Here is a 16,129-nt window from a genome sequence, read left to right on the forward strand (position 1 = left end):
AGTAGGAAAAGTGTTGAATAGCATAGGGGTAAAATTTACTATTCCCACTCCAGAGAGTGCACCAGTAGGGAAAGCATTGGATAGCGGGAGAGTAAACATTACTATTCCCACTCCAGGGAGTGCAACAGTAGGGAAAGCATTGGATAGTGTAGCGGTAAAAATTACTATTCCCACTCCAGTGAGTGCAGCAGTAGAGAAAGCATTGGATAGCGTAGGGGTAAAAATTACTATTCCGACTCCAGAGAGTGCAACAGTAGGGAAAGCCTTGGATTGCGTAGGCGTAAAAATTACTATTCCCACTCCAAGGGTGCAACAGTAGGGAAAGCGTTGGATAGCGGGAGGGTAAACATTACTATTCCCACTCCAGTGAGTGCAACAGTAGGGAAAGTAATGATTACCAATAAAAAATTCATTAAAATTATTTACCAATTACAGAATATTTAATAATTCATTATAAATACCAATAAATATTATTTATAAAAAATAATTACATATTATTAATTAACAACCAATTAATGTTTAATACCAAAAATTAATAAGTAATAAAAAAACTAATTAATAATTAATTAATAGTAAATTAATTCTCAATACACAAAAATAATTTCAATAATTAATTACAATTAAATTACTTCCCACCCTATTCCCCTATAAACCCACAACCCGCTATGAATAATACACTAATACAATTAATATAATTATCAATTAATCAATTAATAAACATTAATTACCAATTAATAAAATATTATTTCCAATTGATAACAATTTCCAATTAATATTTAACAATAAACTAATTATCAATACCAATAAATAAAAATAAAGAATTACTTATTAACAATTAAATTACTTCCCAACCTAATCCCCTATAAACCCACAATCCGCTACAGAACTAAAACACAAAATTAAATTAACAATAATTAATAATTCCTAAAAATTAATATTTAATTTACTATAATTAAATTACTTCCCACCCTATTCCCCCATAAACCCACAACCCGCTACGGAATTAAATTACGCAAAAATAAATAACAAAATTCATTACTTAAAAAAAATTCAAACACATTACAAAAATAATACATACTTTTAACACATATGCTAACACTTAAAACACTAAAAAAAAATCATTATTTTTAACAACTATATTATGACTCAATATTCCTAACTTCGATAATATGGAAATCGATATTTCTTACCTAAATTTGGATATTCTGCACCACATTATTTTGGCAATTCGATATTCTGCCCTTTATATATATTAAAAAAATTATATTATGTCAATTTGATATTTTTTTTTCGATATTATGACAGTTCACCATTTCTCTACACTATTTCTGGTGCTATAGTAATCTCCCCTTGTATTAGTCATCATTTACAATCAAGAATCTTCAAGATTGCCAAAAAGATCTTTTTGCCTGTTGTGGTTTTTAACTCCTAACTGTGGCATCGTTCTGATTGTTTGACAGCTATTGCCGGATCCGGAAGGTTAGGCTCCGGAACCGGAAGTCGGCCATTTTGTGTGCCGCCGGCTAGCAGCAAGTGAATGCACGTTATCCCGGCGCTCCGGGAATAAAGGCTTAATCTCACACAGCCTGACTCTGTGTCTCATTGGGGTAAAACCCACACTTTTACAATGGCGACGAGGCGGGATATGATCCAGCATTAGCGACGCTGGTCCCGCGGGAGGGAAAAAAAAAAAAAAAACAATTCTCTGCAATATTACAGGACAGATCCCCGAACCCACGGAGCACCACACAGAGACTCAGGAGACATCCCGGAGCGCGGCAGAGGCGACGGCTAGTGCACCAGCCGACGGGCAGTCAGCGTACCACCACCCCGCCAAGCAGGACACTCACATCCCCTGCCATCCTTCAAAAAGGAGGACGCCGCCATCCAAGAGGTGACTAGGGGTTACAAGAGGCGAAGGAACAGCTACACTCAGCGTGGTGGCCGCGTGGACACCCACCACGAACGCAGCCCAGGAAGGGAGCCACCCCAGAAGGCAACCGCCCCGCACCAGGCACGCTGGTGGATCAGCAAGTAAGGGGTGAGGTGGCAGGCAGAACTGACGGTGGTAGAACACGAACTGACAACAGGGTAGAAGGTGCGACTGGAGGAGCGGACAGAAGAGAGAACGACGAAGAAGACAGCGAAACCAGCCCGCCCAACCACGCGGTTCCCGCCCTGGCAGTACCGAGGGGCGGCGGCAGGATGGCGACACCATCCACTTCCCTCACCCACATGGTCCCATTCTTCCGAAGAGAGGGGAACCCACGATGCCGTGGGAAGACTGGAAGAGATACTTCCTCAACTCCTTGGAAGCCTTGGAGGATGAAAGTGAAACCGCCTACACGAGAAGATACTATTGCACAATTTGGGCCCGGAGGGGTTAAGAGTTTACGACACTATTGTCAAAGGCACCAGGGATGCGACCGACACGGACGTGTTCCGGCATGCCATAGAAGACCTGGACGCACACTACAGGCCGGTGGTATGCGTGGCCATTGACAGACATACCTTCTTCCACAGAAAACAGGAGATCGGTGAGACGATAGATGAATACGTGGCGGCTCTGCAGAAATTAGCCCTCACGTGTAAATTTGGAGCCCTACACGACGACCTAGTACGTGATCAAATCATAATGCACACGACGAGCACGCACGTGCAGGAAAAACTGTGGGTGAATGGATATGCTCCCTTAAAAGAGGTGTGGGCCATGGTGAAGAAGGCGGAGATGTCCAAACGGTGCGCACAAGCAGCCAGGAAGGACGGAGGAGGAACACAAACTGTCTGCAGAGTCATGGTACACAACAAGGGAGCAAAACCCAGGCAACGAGAACCACCAAGGGATCCAGACACCAGGAGAAATCAACAAATAGGAGGAGATAACCCGAAGACAAGCAGAGGCGTGAGACCGAGCTGCTACAGGTGCGGAAGCATGTCTCATCTGGGCAACGACAAGGTGTGCCCAGCGTTCAGGGCTAAATGTTCGTTCTGCAACATATTTGGACACTATGAGAAAGTGTGTCGTAGGAAGTCCAAAAGAACTGCCATCAAGTACATAGACCAAGGAAACCAGGAACAGGAAGAAACGCAAGAAGAGGAAGGAGACCAGGAAGAACTCCTCTACATCAATGTCCAAGTCCTAGAAATGGGAGGTAAGGAGTCGGATAAACCAAGGCTTGACATGCACGTGGGAGGAGTACCAATTGAAATGATCGCGGACTCAGGAGCTCCCATCACTATCGTCCAGAAGCGAGTGTGGGAAGAGAAGTTCATGACCAAAATAAAAGCTGAACTGCACCCCATGGATGTGAGGCCTGTCACATACACCGGACAGAGAATACCCATGCTAGGGTATTGCCCGCTACTATTCGAATTCAAAGGGAGGCAAGCCAACTGCAAACTATACATAGCGGAAAAGGGTCCATCAGTACTCAGCTGGAAAGATCAAGGTGCCCTGGGCATCCTGTTAAATCCCGGAGGCATAGAGAAAGTGTTACTCATGGACATGGAGAGCAGGCAAGAAGAGGAGGCGTGGCACAGAGAATATCCAAAGGTGTTCAATGGACAGATTGGAGAGCTGATCAAGTTTAAGCACTTGATAAGGTTGAAGGATGGAGCAAAACTAGTCATCCACAAGGTCAGAAACATTCCATTTCGATGCAGAGAGGCAGTGCAAGACGAACTGGACAGGTTGGAAAGGAGCGGAGTGATACAGGCCATAGAGAGCGCGGAGTGGTTGTCGCCCCCTAGTGGTGGCCCAGAAGCCCAACGGGAAGGTGAGGCTATGTGTAGACCTCAGAGAACTTAACAAAAACATTCTAATAGACAAATTCCCGCTCCCACGCATCAATGAGATGCTGGCTATGACAAAGGGAGCTAAGTGGTTCTCAACGGTCGACCTGTCGTCAGCCTACCATCAAGTAAAACTCCACCCGTCCAGCAGCCAACTCACATCCTTTATAACACCTTTCGGATGTTACAAATTCGTGAGAATGCCGTTTGGGCTGGCATCCGCGGCAGCGGTATTCCAAACACTGATGCACAGGCTCTTTCAGAGGATGGAGGGAATCCAATTCTTCCAAGATGATATCCTCGTAGTGGGGAAAACCAAGCAAGAACACAACGAGAAACTCCACATAGTGCTGCGCACTTTACAAGAAAACGGACTCACGGCGGAATGGGCAAAGTGCAAGTTCGGAGTCCCTTCTGTCACCTATTTGGGTCATGAAATTAGCGAACAGGGGATTGTGCCTAAGAGAGCCAACTTGGAGGCGATAAAGAACGCACCTGCCCCAGGAAAAAAAAGAAGACGTCCGGTCGTTTCTAGGCATGGCCGAATTTTATAGCAAATTCATCCCCAACTTTGCCACCAAGACACACTGCCTACGCCAATTGCTGAAGGAAAGACACGGGTTCAAGTGGGCCGAAGAAGAGCAGGAAGAATTCGAGTCCTTAAAAAAGGAAATGGGAGAAGCCATACCACCGGAAGGTTTTGACCCGACGGCTGAGTCCATACTCACCACTGATGCCAGTGACCGAGGCCTAGGTGCGGTATTAATACAAAGATCCGACAGAGGAGACGTATCAACAGTCAGCTTTGCCTCCAGATCCTTGGCCCCAAACGAAGAGAAGTTTATCGTCATTGAAAAAGAGATGCTGGCCGTGGTATGGGCGATGGAACGCTTTAGACAATACCTGTGGGGAGCCAAGTTCGTGGTCCGCACAGATCATAAACCCCTGATAAAGGTGCTAACGTCAAGTGGACATGCGCACGCCACCCCGAGAATAGCCAAAATGACACGAAGGCTATTGGACTTTGTGTATGAAGTGGAGTATATACCGGGGCCCCAGAACAAGGTAGCAGACTTCCTGAGCAGGGCAGCAGCCATGGAAGGAGTGGAGGTACAGGAGAAACCTGGATGGGAAGGCTACGTGGTGGCGACCTTGCAGGATATGGAGCAGGTGATCAGTGCGCAAGAATGGATGGAGGCCTACAGGCTGGACGAGGACTTGGAAGCAATCAAAGGATACGTCACCCACGGATGGCCCGAGAAGAGGCATCTTAAGGAGGAATTGAGGAGATACTGGGAGGTGAGAGAAGAGCTGTCTTTGGGGGAGGATCCCCTTTTCCTGCTCAGAGGAGACAAGGTCATCCCCCCCGGGGCCTTATTGAACACCTAATGGCGTTACTCCATGAGGGCCATCAGGGGATCACGAAGACCAAGGCCCTGGCCCGACAGGCGTACTGGTGGCCTGCGATTGACGCCCAAATAGAGAGGTACGTGAGACAATGTGAATCCTGTTCCAAAGCAGACAAATCCCAAGTGATGCTGAGACCACAGTTGGGAAAGTTCCCCACGCCGGGAGGACCATGGGAAATGGTGTCCATCGACATAATAGGACCGATCCTGGACGTTGAGGGAAACCAGAAGTATGCAATAGTGTTGATGGATAGGTACTCCAAGTGGCCGGAGGTGGAAGTGAAGGACACAGTGGACTCGGATGCGGTGATCGCCTTCTTGAATGCAGTGTTCATAAAGGAAGGAATCCCAAAGATCATAACGTGCGACAATAGACCCCAGTTCGTCTCGGCTAAATGGGAGGCCTACATGTCCAGAAACGGGATTGAAGTAAAACATACCCCCATATATCATCCAGCGGGAAATGGCCTTGTGGAACGTTTCAATCGGGTGATCATGGGAACCATCCAAGCGGCGATAAATGATGGACTCGATTGGGAGAAGGAACTGCCCAAGATGCTATGGGCCTACCGCATCACGCCAGGCAGCACAGGCTACAGCCCCTTTAAAGTGTTAAGAGGAAGAGAGCCTTTCACCAAGGACAACATCGCGTGGAGGCAGATGGTGGTGCAAAGTAAATGGTCACCAGCAATAGTAAGGAGAAACCTGGAGAAGGCGCAAGAAACACACACAGAACAGTTCAAAAAGAGACGGAATGTGCAAGGAGTGGCCCTTGAGAAAGGTGACTGGGTGAGGGTGAAAGTAGCGACCTTGAAGAGGAAAGGAGAGAGTAAATTCACTCCGCCCCTACAGGTGATTGAGCCATTTGCCAGATCGGCACTACTCAGCGACGGCAAGGTGTGGTCGCAGGACAGAATGGCCAAATGTAGCAAAATACTGAAGTGGACAACGGGAGTGGATGAGGAAGTAGAAGGAGACGCAGAGAGAAGTGAAGTGGAAAGTTGGGAAGGTGGACAAGAGCAAGTGGATGGAAGGACACCGCAAGTGGAGGAAAAGGAAACCATGCACGGCAGGAGCAATAGAAGGAGCGAGGAAGGTGGTAGCGCGAATAGGAAGGGAGAAGGAGAAGAGAGAAAGGTTGGAGAAGGGATGAACACAGAAGCCAGAGGAAGGACTGCAATGATGGACAGACAAGGAGATGGGAGAGTAGAAGGAGCAGTGAGAACGAGAGCAGGAAGAATTGTGAGAACTCCCAAGAGGTTTGAGGACTATGATATGGACATTAAGTAAGAGAGTGTTTTCCTTAATTATGTTGTTTATTGTGTAAAGGGGGGAGATATGTGGCATCGTTCTAGTTGTTTGGCAGCTATTGCCGGATCCGGAAGCTTAGGCTCCGGAACCGGAAGTCGGCCATTTTGTGTGCCGCCGGCTAGCAGCAAGTGAATGCACGTTATCCCGGCGCTCCGGGAATAAAGGCTTAATCTCACACAGCCTGACTCTGTTTCTCATTGGGGTAAAACCCACACTTTTACACTAACCAAGATTCTTTTAAGGAAATACTTGACAGCTTTCACATAAATGGTAAGTGTAGGGTGGTACCATAGTTATGTGGCGAAGTTGTATTTTTCTCTGGAAATCAACTAGGAAACTTCAGAGATCTTCACAGCGTCTAGTCTTTGACAGTCGCTGAGAATGTCAGAGTTGTTGACAGCAGGGCAGTCAACAACGGACATTTTGTAGACAATGGAATTGCCATGAAGGGAGCTCATTGGCAATGAGACAGTTATGCTCATCATAAGTGTAATAAGGTAATCATTAAAGACGGTTTAGGTTTAAAAAGCTACTTTTGTATTCAAGGTCTGATAGCCTTGCAAGGAGGGGAAACCAGAAACTTTAGAGAGGTGTAGGCTACTTCAGAGCTTGTATCCAGCTATTCTGTGACTTGACAACCTACAACTGCTTTTTTCTGTATAATTTGATCAAATGAGGCAGGAGGAACATTGCACACTGAAGTTGAGTGGATTCCTGTAGGAGCAATTAATAGCCTTTATTAAATGAGACATATATCAACAAGCTATTCTGGAAATAGTATACATGCTCGTAAATTTAACTCAGAACGTTTTTATCAACTCATTGGGGCAGTGGGTGGGGTCTCAAAGGTTCAACTATTTTCACTGTATTCAGATCATGTTATTGGCATTTGGATAGTATTGTTCCATTGGTATGGGACCCCAGTCTTATGGTTCCATTGGTATGGGACCCCAGTCTTATGGTTCTGGTAATACCATTGTTCGGTTGTCTACGTTGCTTGATAGTGTATGGTTAATTTAGAGATTGCTTAATGTCTACTTTGAATGTGTTTGTGTGGGTTAACGGGAAAATAAATGGTTTTGATCTAGGTGAAGATCTCTGCAGTGTGTTTTGTGTATGAATTGGTGTACTGGATGTCATTTACCTCTTTCTTGAGTGGCAGATTTTTGACTGCCCAACACACGAAAGTGATATTTAGATTGGCATCACAATTCAGGTAGGTAGCTATAATGCAACAACGTATACGTCTGGGTATAGTACAATCATGGTTTTAGCTGAGTGGGTCTTGATGTAAGTTGATGTGGTGCAGAACACTGCTGTTGAGCTGACAGTGCCTTCGTTGCTGTGTTTTGCTTGAGGGTGTAGGAATTCAGTCCAGAGTGCACTGTGACTAAAACATGGTGTGTAGTTTAATGGTGGGTGCAAGGTGCAGTGGGACATTCAATGAAAGCCAGTTATGGAAATGTAGTCTACTGAGATGTCAACATGGTACAAAAGTGCAAACAACCAGTACTATAAAAGTGGCTTAGGGAACCTATGGGCTAAATTGAGGCAGACATCCATTATTGCTATGACTTTCTCTATTGATAATACTCCTAAACTGTAAATAGGAGGTACCTTACCTTAAGGTATGATTTCCAGAGATAAAGAAAAAAAGGATTGTATTCTGATGGATCATAGTCTTCTAAAAATACATATCCCTATTTGAAAACAGAAGCAAAACATCAATGTAATGTCTCCTACAAAGAGTTGCTAGAATTAGTGTACTTTCAACAAATATTAACATTAGATTTAAAATTGTGACCTGCACCACTGCTAATGTTACACTATAGGGTACAGTACAGGTCATTGCCATTAGGAAGATTTACCTTTCCTGGGACATTTGCCTCTCATTCATAGCTGCAGTTTGTCTTCTATATTGACTGGTTCGTAACAATCAAGATGGTTACCCTGCTCATTCTTTTGTATATTTTCCAAGTCTTTCAGAGTGCAATGTATTCAGCCTACTCCAGCTTGGATAGCAACATTTCTATGGGGAGGGGGGAAACATACGCCTCCCAAAAGCAAGAATGGCAGAGCAGCCTATACCATATTGGCTTAGTATGACAAAACCCAAATCAGTGGAGCAGCGGAATGGACTAATAACGAGACAGAGAATGCCGGATTACACCTGGACCCAAAACAGCAGCAAAAGTGGGCGTCCTTTGGTACCATACATTGATACACCCAGATATTTCCTATTAGATATATGCCACAAGGCTGCAGATAAAGGAAAACTATAAGCCTTATTATTCTCTCTTAATATAAATTTGCTTTCATAGCAAGTTTCAACCTGTAAAATCACATTTGATACACAAATGCTGGTTATATACCCTAAATAATCAGGCCCAGTCTCCCCATGCTGCTGCATCGCTCTTGCTCCTGTTGTCTCCGTGCTTTTTCCCCACACTGCATGCCTTCTAATTGCTTTTCCTTTGTTTTCACTGCATTTCTTGAGTGCCTTCTCCTTGCTTTACCATCGTTTTCACTGCTTTCTCCTTGCTTTTCTGCCATTTTTTGAGTACCTTCTCCTTGCTTCCCCTTTGTCTTCATTGCGTTTTACTTGTATTTCCCCTATTTTTTTTAGTGTCTTTTCCGTGCTTTCTCCTTGTTTTTCCCTCATTGCCGCTCCTGCCTGCTGCCTCCTCTGCCTAGCCCAGCCCACTGCCTCCATCGCTCCTCCCAATACCTACTTAATGGAGGCTAAAGCATGACCCAATTGAGAAGGACCCATGCCCAGCTCTTCCCGTGCTGCTGCATTGCTCTTGCTCCTGTCTTCTCCTTGCTTTTTCCCTTTTTTTTGAGTGCCTTTGCCTTTTCCTTCGTAACATTTTTATTTCTTTTTTTAAGCCGGTAACTCCAGCACCTTGAGACCCTCACTGGTGATTTGCTGCACTTTATACATCTTTGATTGATTGATTGATTGATTGAAAGGGACTACCTGGTTATTTCATCAGCCTAAACCAATTGTAAACTACAGAAAATTGATAGCTAACATTAGAAAAGTGATAGATAACACTAGACTCTTTGTAATATTCCCTGAAACATAGATTACGAGCTGCAAGAAATAGGACACCTTCGAAAAGTCTGATCTAATCCTAGCTCAAGGAAGCCTAATTTATTGTATTTAACATATCCCTACCATGCCACAGAATTGCCTAAATAAGCGTTTATTAGAAAGTGGTAAGTACACCTGGTAAGACCAATAGGCGAGAAAGGGTGGGTAATGTTTGTAAAGACCTAGTTAAAAGCAAGTGCAGAAAACAAAGATGACCACAACAAATTGAAGCACAAATGGTAGTACAAAGTGCAAAATTCTGAATAGCCTTTGATGAAGGCTGCCGGAGATGTGCAGAACACGGTGACATGATGCATCTATGGAGGTGCCGCAACATTGTAATAGTCTGATAAGAGTATCAAGCACCATAAGGGACATGTTAGGCTATTACAGCTGGCAACTCTAGCCTGACTGCTTTTGGGGCCACTTAATCTAACCTGATGTAAACATATATATGTGGCTGGGGCAGTTCATCGTTTTCGATGGCATGGCACGGTACCCACCAAACGCGTCACAAACGAAGCTTCAGAGAAGGTCCCCCTCCGACCGCCCCATCCCCATGACTCACAGGCATGGGAGACTCTACAAGATACTAGTCACGAAGTTGGTTAATTGAGCTATCACTGGCGACAAAGAGGGCTATATGTATTTTACCACAATTTACCCATGAGAAAATAACAGGTACAAATGCCACTGCCAGCAGGTATTAGGCGCGCTTCTGCACCTCATTGTGGTATCAATGGTAAGTAAGCACCAGGTGCTTTTCAAACAACAAGATGCACAATGCCATCTTAAAAGTAATACTTCACCCATCTCAGACTATCAATGCCAAAATGTTCCTGCTTTCTTGTTTTAGGCGATTTCAATAAATCATTTATTATGTGCCTAGTGCAAAGAGAAGTTAATAAAGTTTTACTGGCACCTTCTTGTTACAGTACTCCAAGTACTGAGCGAACTGCTTTTGTCGTCTGTTTACAATCTCATTGTAGGTCTGTTGGTCTATGTAGTTATCTATAGTTCGCAGCAATGGGATCGATACACGCTCCAGCCACTTTTTGTGCTGAATTTCTTTCTTTCGCAGTGTTTGTATTTCTTGGTTCCTCAGGAACTTGTCAAATTCCTACTTGATGGGATTACAAACAGAAAATATGCTTTGTAACAAATCTTTCTTTTAATCCATCAATAAGCAATTATTTGAAACAAACAATATCATAGTGAAATCAAGTAAATTAAGGGCATGCAGACCGATTCTGGATAGAAGTTCTAAACAGGCAATGACATGAAAATCACAAAGCAGAAAAGGAAGAGAGCAGGACTACAGAGTTGGATGACAATGAAGTGGGGACGAGGGGAGGGGGGATTCAATGAACATTTTAAGCTGAAAAGTTGTAAGCGACTAGGCTATTTGGCTACTTCTTTACTGAGTGGGTAACATGCTCTCACAAAGTTCAAGAGTTCCAGACTTTGCTTAGAGGAAAAACTGGCACAGACAGGAGCAAAGATGTTCTTCTTTTAGCTGTAAATGGAGGGTGTTCATCCAATAGGAACCTTGAACAGTATATCAGTGCCTATCTATGTGATGCCTTTAGAAGAATCGGGGCTTTCAGGGAGTGGGATGAGAGAAAGACTCAAGGTTTCTGAGAGGTATTTACCTTCTGATAAGGCCTTGAAGATGCTCATGGCTGATATTGTTTACAAGCTTGTGAATGAGTACAGATTGTCTTGAAATTCATTCTAAAAAGCTCACCGGCGATGCTTTGTATTGATTGCTTGTTGGACAATGAACACTGGGGGTGATCAACACAATGACAAGTTGTAAAATCGGTACAATCAATCCTGGAGAGGATAATGGCCCAGAAGTGAACCACAGTGATGAATGGAGTGAGATTTCTGCGAGAGGACTATTTTAGGTATTAACTACAAAGTTTATTTGGTTTCGAGAGCTGGTTTGGTAATGGTAGTTAACAGATAGAATTCCATGGGTTATTAGAATCGAGGGGGAAGGTGAGGCCTGATAACAAAGGTGAGGAATTTTGATTTTATTGCTCTTATAGTTCCAGGTTTCACGGAGAGGTATGACTGACGCCTGTATAAGGTTCCTCAGAGCATACAACAAGCTGCGTTTTGTCTGTACACATTTGAAGTTGTAGACTGAGCACATCAACCCTCCAGGTCTCGTGCGCCACTCCTCCCACTGCCTAGCTCCACCAGACTGTGACACGTTCTCTGCCCCCAAGGACTCCAGTTTGGTCCCGCTGTCAGGTGACCGCTGCCTGGCTAGGTAACTTGAAATGCTGGTAACTCTAAATTTGCTATCATTTTGGTAGATTGCTGGTAATTTAAAACGTTTGGGGCCATATGCATCAAAGTTAGGAATTGCGATTCCTAAATTGCAATTTTTAAGAAATCGCAATTTAAGAATCGCAGCTCCTTATGTATGTAGGAATAACAAAGAAAATAGCGATTCCTACATATTTCTTATTTGCGACTCGCAAATTGCGAATCGCAAATAAGGAATTGCTTCCCATTCATTCCTATGGGCCTAGAGGCCCTGATTCCTATGGGCCTAGAGGCCCATAGGAATCAATGGGAATTGCATGTGCAATTTGGGAGTACCAAATAGGTACTCGCAAATTCCGCGTTCCATTTCAAGGGTCCAAGGGTGCCAAAAGGACACCCTGAAGCACCCCTGAAATTGCAATGTCAACACATGTTGCACACACAGGCCCCAAGTGCATGTATGTGTGCAACACAGAACTTTTTCAAGTTACCGCAAATTACCATCAACTTTGAGTTGATGGTAATTTGCGTTTCTTAATTGCAAAATCTAATTTTGGTTGTTGTTGTTGCATTGCATTTAGGGAATCGCAATTTGCGATTCCTTAAATGCAATTGCAATTTAAGTAATCACAAATTTAGCGATTACTTAAATAGCCATTTTTGCATGCGAATCTGCCACTTTGCGACCACTATTTTCAATGATGCATATGGCCCTTGGTATTTGGAAAATTGATGGTAATTTTACATTTTAATCTTTATATCTGTGGTAGTCCTTTTGGTTTCTCCTGCTTTTGGAAACTTGTGTTCAGTTGATCTAATTGATGGTTTGTTACTCTCCCTGCCCACTTCTGCTGTTTTCCCGCTCCTCACCCTCCCGCCTCCATGCCTGCCCCTCCCACCGCCTACGACTACTTATGGAGGCCGCTGCACTGTCTCAGTGAGTAGCCCTTGACCTTCTGGTCTCGTGAGCACTCCCCCGCTGCCTAGCTCCATCAGACTGTGACACATTCTCTGCCTTCTCTTCGGTCCTGCTGTCAGGTGACAGCTGCCTGGCTAGGTAACTTGGTAACTTAAAATCTTTGGTATTTGGTAAATTTGATAAAGATCAATTTACAATGGTCAGGCGATTTCAGAAGTTGTTTCCTAAGTTAAATTTGCCCGGCGTGGAACGCCTCTAATACCATACGAAGTTACTAAATAAAGAGGCAGGCGCTGGAGACTGGAAGACAGGAAACAAGTTTTATTCCGACGGAGTAGAACACATCAGATCGGACAACGAGGTATCGTCTCGAGGTGCTCTCTCTACCTCTCTGAGACCTGGTCTTTTATACACTGGTTTAAGACATGTGAACGTCCTTTATTACAACAGGGACATTGTAGAGCATGAGAATGACATCAGAACGATATCTCCGACACCCCCCAGTTCCAACCCCTTCCAACACATGACAACAGTAGAGACCCTTTCCCCTCATATGATTGGGAGGGGCTATCACGCAGCTGAGTGTTCTGCCGATCTCTTTGGAATGTGTGCGCCTGATCGAATCTCCGGGGGCGGGGATGTCATGATCAATAGTGGCCTCTTTCAGGAGAGGCGAGGGCGTACGGTAATGGGCAATAAACTGTATCTTCGGGCTAAAGGATGACCAGCAGTCAGTGCTGACGTTCAGGCTCAGACGAAGGGGACATCAAAGGAGGGGTATTCATGGACGGAAAGGACTGGTGTGGACAATCGAGCGTGGTGGAAGGGTTTATCCACAGAGGGGTATTCATGGACGGGAAGGAGGTGTTGGTCAGGCGCGGGGTGTGATTCCCTGAGACAGAGTCATGGGGGGTTTCATGGCTTGTGCATGTGAGCGCGGGGGCAGCCAGGGTGCGCGGGGAAGGCTTGCATGGTCAGGGAAATGTGCTGACGGGCGATCGTGACCAGGGAGACCATGGTACCTAAAATGGCTGTCGTGTATTCTCATACGTGAGTCTGCAAGATGGCGTAGATAATGTTCAGTACATGAACTAAATTTCCACAGTCCTCCCTTTAACATGTCTCGCCAGCTTGTCAGTTCGGATCAATCCCCATGAGACCACGCACTTCTATTTCGTATAGGGGACTCATGTGCTCTGGTTTAAAGTTCAAAGTCTTCGGGCACATGCAGTTGGAAACGAGTGCACATAAAGATGGTAAACATTGAATACCTAAACAACACCCACATAGTATCATGATTGGTATCAATAAAAACGTTAACACTCTCCATCCCCAGTTCTTTAAAGTGTCCCAGAACCAGCCTCCAAGCGACCATCCTTCCTGTTCCTGGTGAACCTCCGAGGACAGTCTGTGGAGGTGTTCGATTGTTTTGTAGACTGAAGGTGAGTTATCTGGCACGTAGGTGCAACAGCTGGAGCCGATGATGCGGCATGCACCTCCTCGGTCGGCCAGAACCACATCTAGAACAAGACGGTTTTGAAGAGCCACCAGGCGGACTGCCTGAAGCTCAGCCGTGTTGTTGGCGAGGACGCCAGCGGTGATGTTAATGGTTGTTTCTAATGCCTGAGTCAGGTGTCGGATAGCGCGGCTATTTGCCATTGGTCCCCACAGAGGAACAAGTCCCTTTGCTGCATCTAGGAACTGTGCTCCGGTGGAGTCGGCTTGTTCAACATCTCCAGCGCGCTTTTGCCGGTGGTGGTTGGCTGGAGCCACATACGTGGGAGGAAGAATGAAGGCGATGTAGCACGTACCCTTCCAGCCTTTTGGGAGCCACGTGTAAGCTTTGGTGCCACAAACAAAGTACATATTCGGGGAAGCAACAAAGGAGGGGGTGTTAGCTGAGGCCAATGTTTTGGTGATGCGGCAAGAGCTGTGACCCACCAGCTGCGTTCCTTGTCCTTCGAGGCATACGAGCCCTGTGACATTGATGACAGACAGGGCTGCAGTCAGGGTGGCAGCCGTTTGTTTCCGCAGGTGGGAGAAGGTGGATCTGGCTGGATTGTGGAGCACCTGCATTTCGACCCTTTCGTTGGCAGGGATGTTCGTAAGAAAGGTTGAACCTGCAATTGCGGGACAAAAGGGCTTTCCTGTGTTGTTCGGCCAGAACCCATAGTAGAAGTGCGACACTGTCTGACCAGAAGCAGCATTGTCCTTGTGGCTTTCTTGCATGAGGATCAACCAGGCGAGGCAAGAGCCGTGAACTGAGAAAGGTGAAGGAATAAAGGGGATGGAGTGTCCGGTAGCATGTGGGAGCAACCCACAGATCCAGCAGTTTGTGGCATTTGCAGCAAGGTTGTGCTGGTGCAACAGTTGTACAAAGGAATTGTTCCAGAATTCCCTACGCCTTTCTCGAAGCTGAGGTGAAAGGGTGATCAGGTGGTGCTCTTTCACGGTTGTTGGCTGGACAGTTGTTGGCAACATCTGGTGAGCGGGCGTGCTTTCCTCCAGGATCCAGAAGGAAGTCATGAGGAGGAGGCAGAACAGGGAGATAATGAAGAAAGCAATTGTCTTTGATTTGTGCAAATTGTCAGTTTTTGGATTCCTATAGTGGGTATTTCCTGTTGCTTTCGACGTCTTCTTATCTGGCGCTTCCATCATCTTCTTATCTGGCGCTTCCATCATCTTCATCTTCAAGGTGCTCGGTAGTGGGCAGAACCACAGACTTAGTTTAGCTTCTCTCCAGGTAACCCTTGGTTGCTTTGGGTCACCGTTCTGAGATTTTTAACTTAGTCAGTGGCCTACTTAGCCGAAGCTCCCTCCTTTCGACGCAGGAAATACCCTTCTCGAGATGGCACAGTGGGATCAGAGTGTTTTGCAAGTTCAAGTGCCTCGGTATCAGGATAGCAGTTCAGTGACGGTCGGTCTTTGTTCAGGAGCTCTTCCTGGGTGCTGACGTTGTCTGTCGTGGCCAGGGTCGAGGAAATCTTCTTGCAGTGGTGCGCATGCAGCCAATTCTTTTTCCCCTCCACTCGAAGAGCCGTCCGAGTGGTGATCAGTACTTGCCAGGGGCCCGTCCACCGGGGTTCCAGACTCTTCGCTCGTTGAAAGTTCCGGATCAAGATATAGTCACCCGGTTGGATATCGTGACCGGGACCCCTGGAAGTATCGGGGATGGCCTGCTGCACCTGTTGATGAATGACAGACAATGTCTTAGTTAACTTGTACAAATAATCTGACAGCAGGACGTCGGGGACGTCATGAATGGAGGTTGGTTTGGGGGCAGTCCAGAGGTTCATAGGCCGTCCAAACACAACCTCGTAG

The 16,129-nt window shown here is 45.5% G+C and overlaps 1 protein-coding gene across 2 annotated transcripts in view; it reads right to left on the minus strand.

Annotated features, from left to right (window-relative positions):
* Window positions 1–16,129, minus strand: part of LOC144761320 (protein FAM228B-like) — a 223,841-nt gene that overhangs the window by 74,968 nt on the left and 132,744 nt on the right. The window contains exons 6-7 of one of the 2 annotated variants that reach the window (XM_078646760.1): window positions 10,532–10,729; window positions 8,135–8,212 (exon numbers count right to left, since the gene is read on the minus strand). In XM_078646760.1, the coding sequence (XP_078502886.1) occupies window positions 8,135–8,212; window positions 10,532–10,729 (276 nt within the window). The remainder of the gene's footprint in view (window positions 1–8,134; window positions 8,213–10,531; window positions 10,730–16,129) is intronic. The other variant, XM_078646761.1, reaches the window with a different exon arrangement.

This window comes from Lissotriton helveticus, chromosome 6 (assembly GCF_964261635.1).
Source record: "Lissotriton helveticus chromosome 6, aLisHel1.1, whole genome shotgun sequence".
NCBI lineage: Eukaryota > Metazoa > Chordata > Amphibia > Caudata > Salamandridae > Lissotriton > Lissotriton helveticus.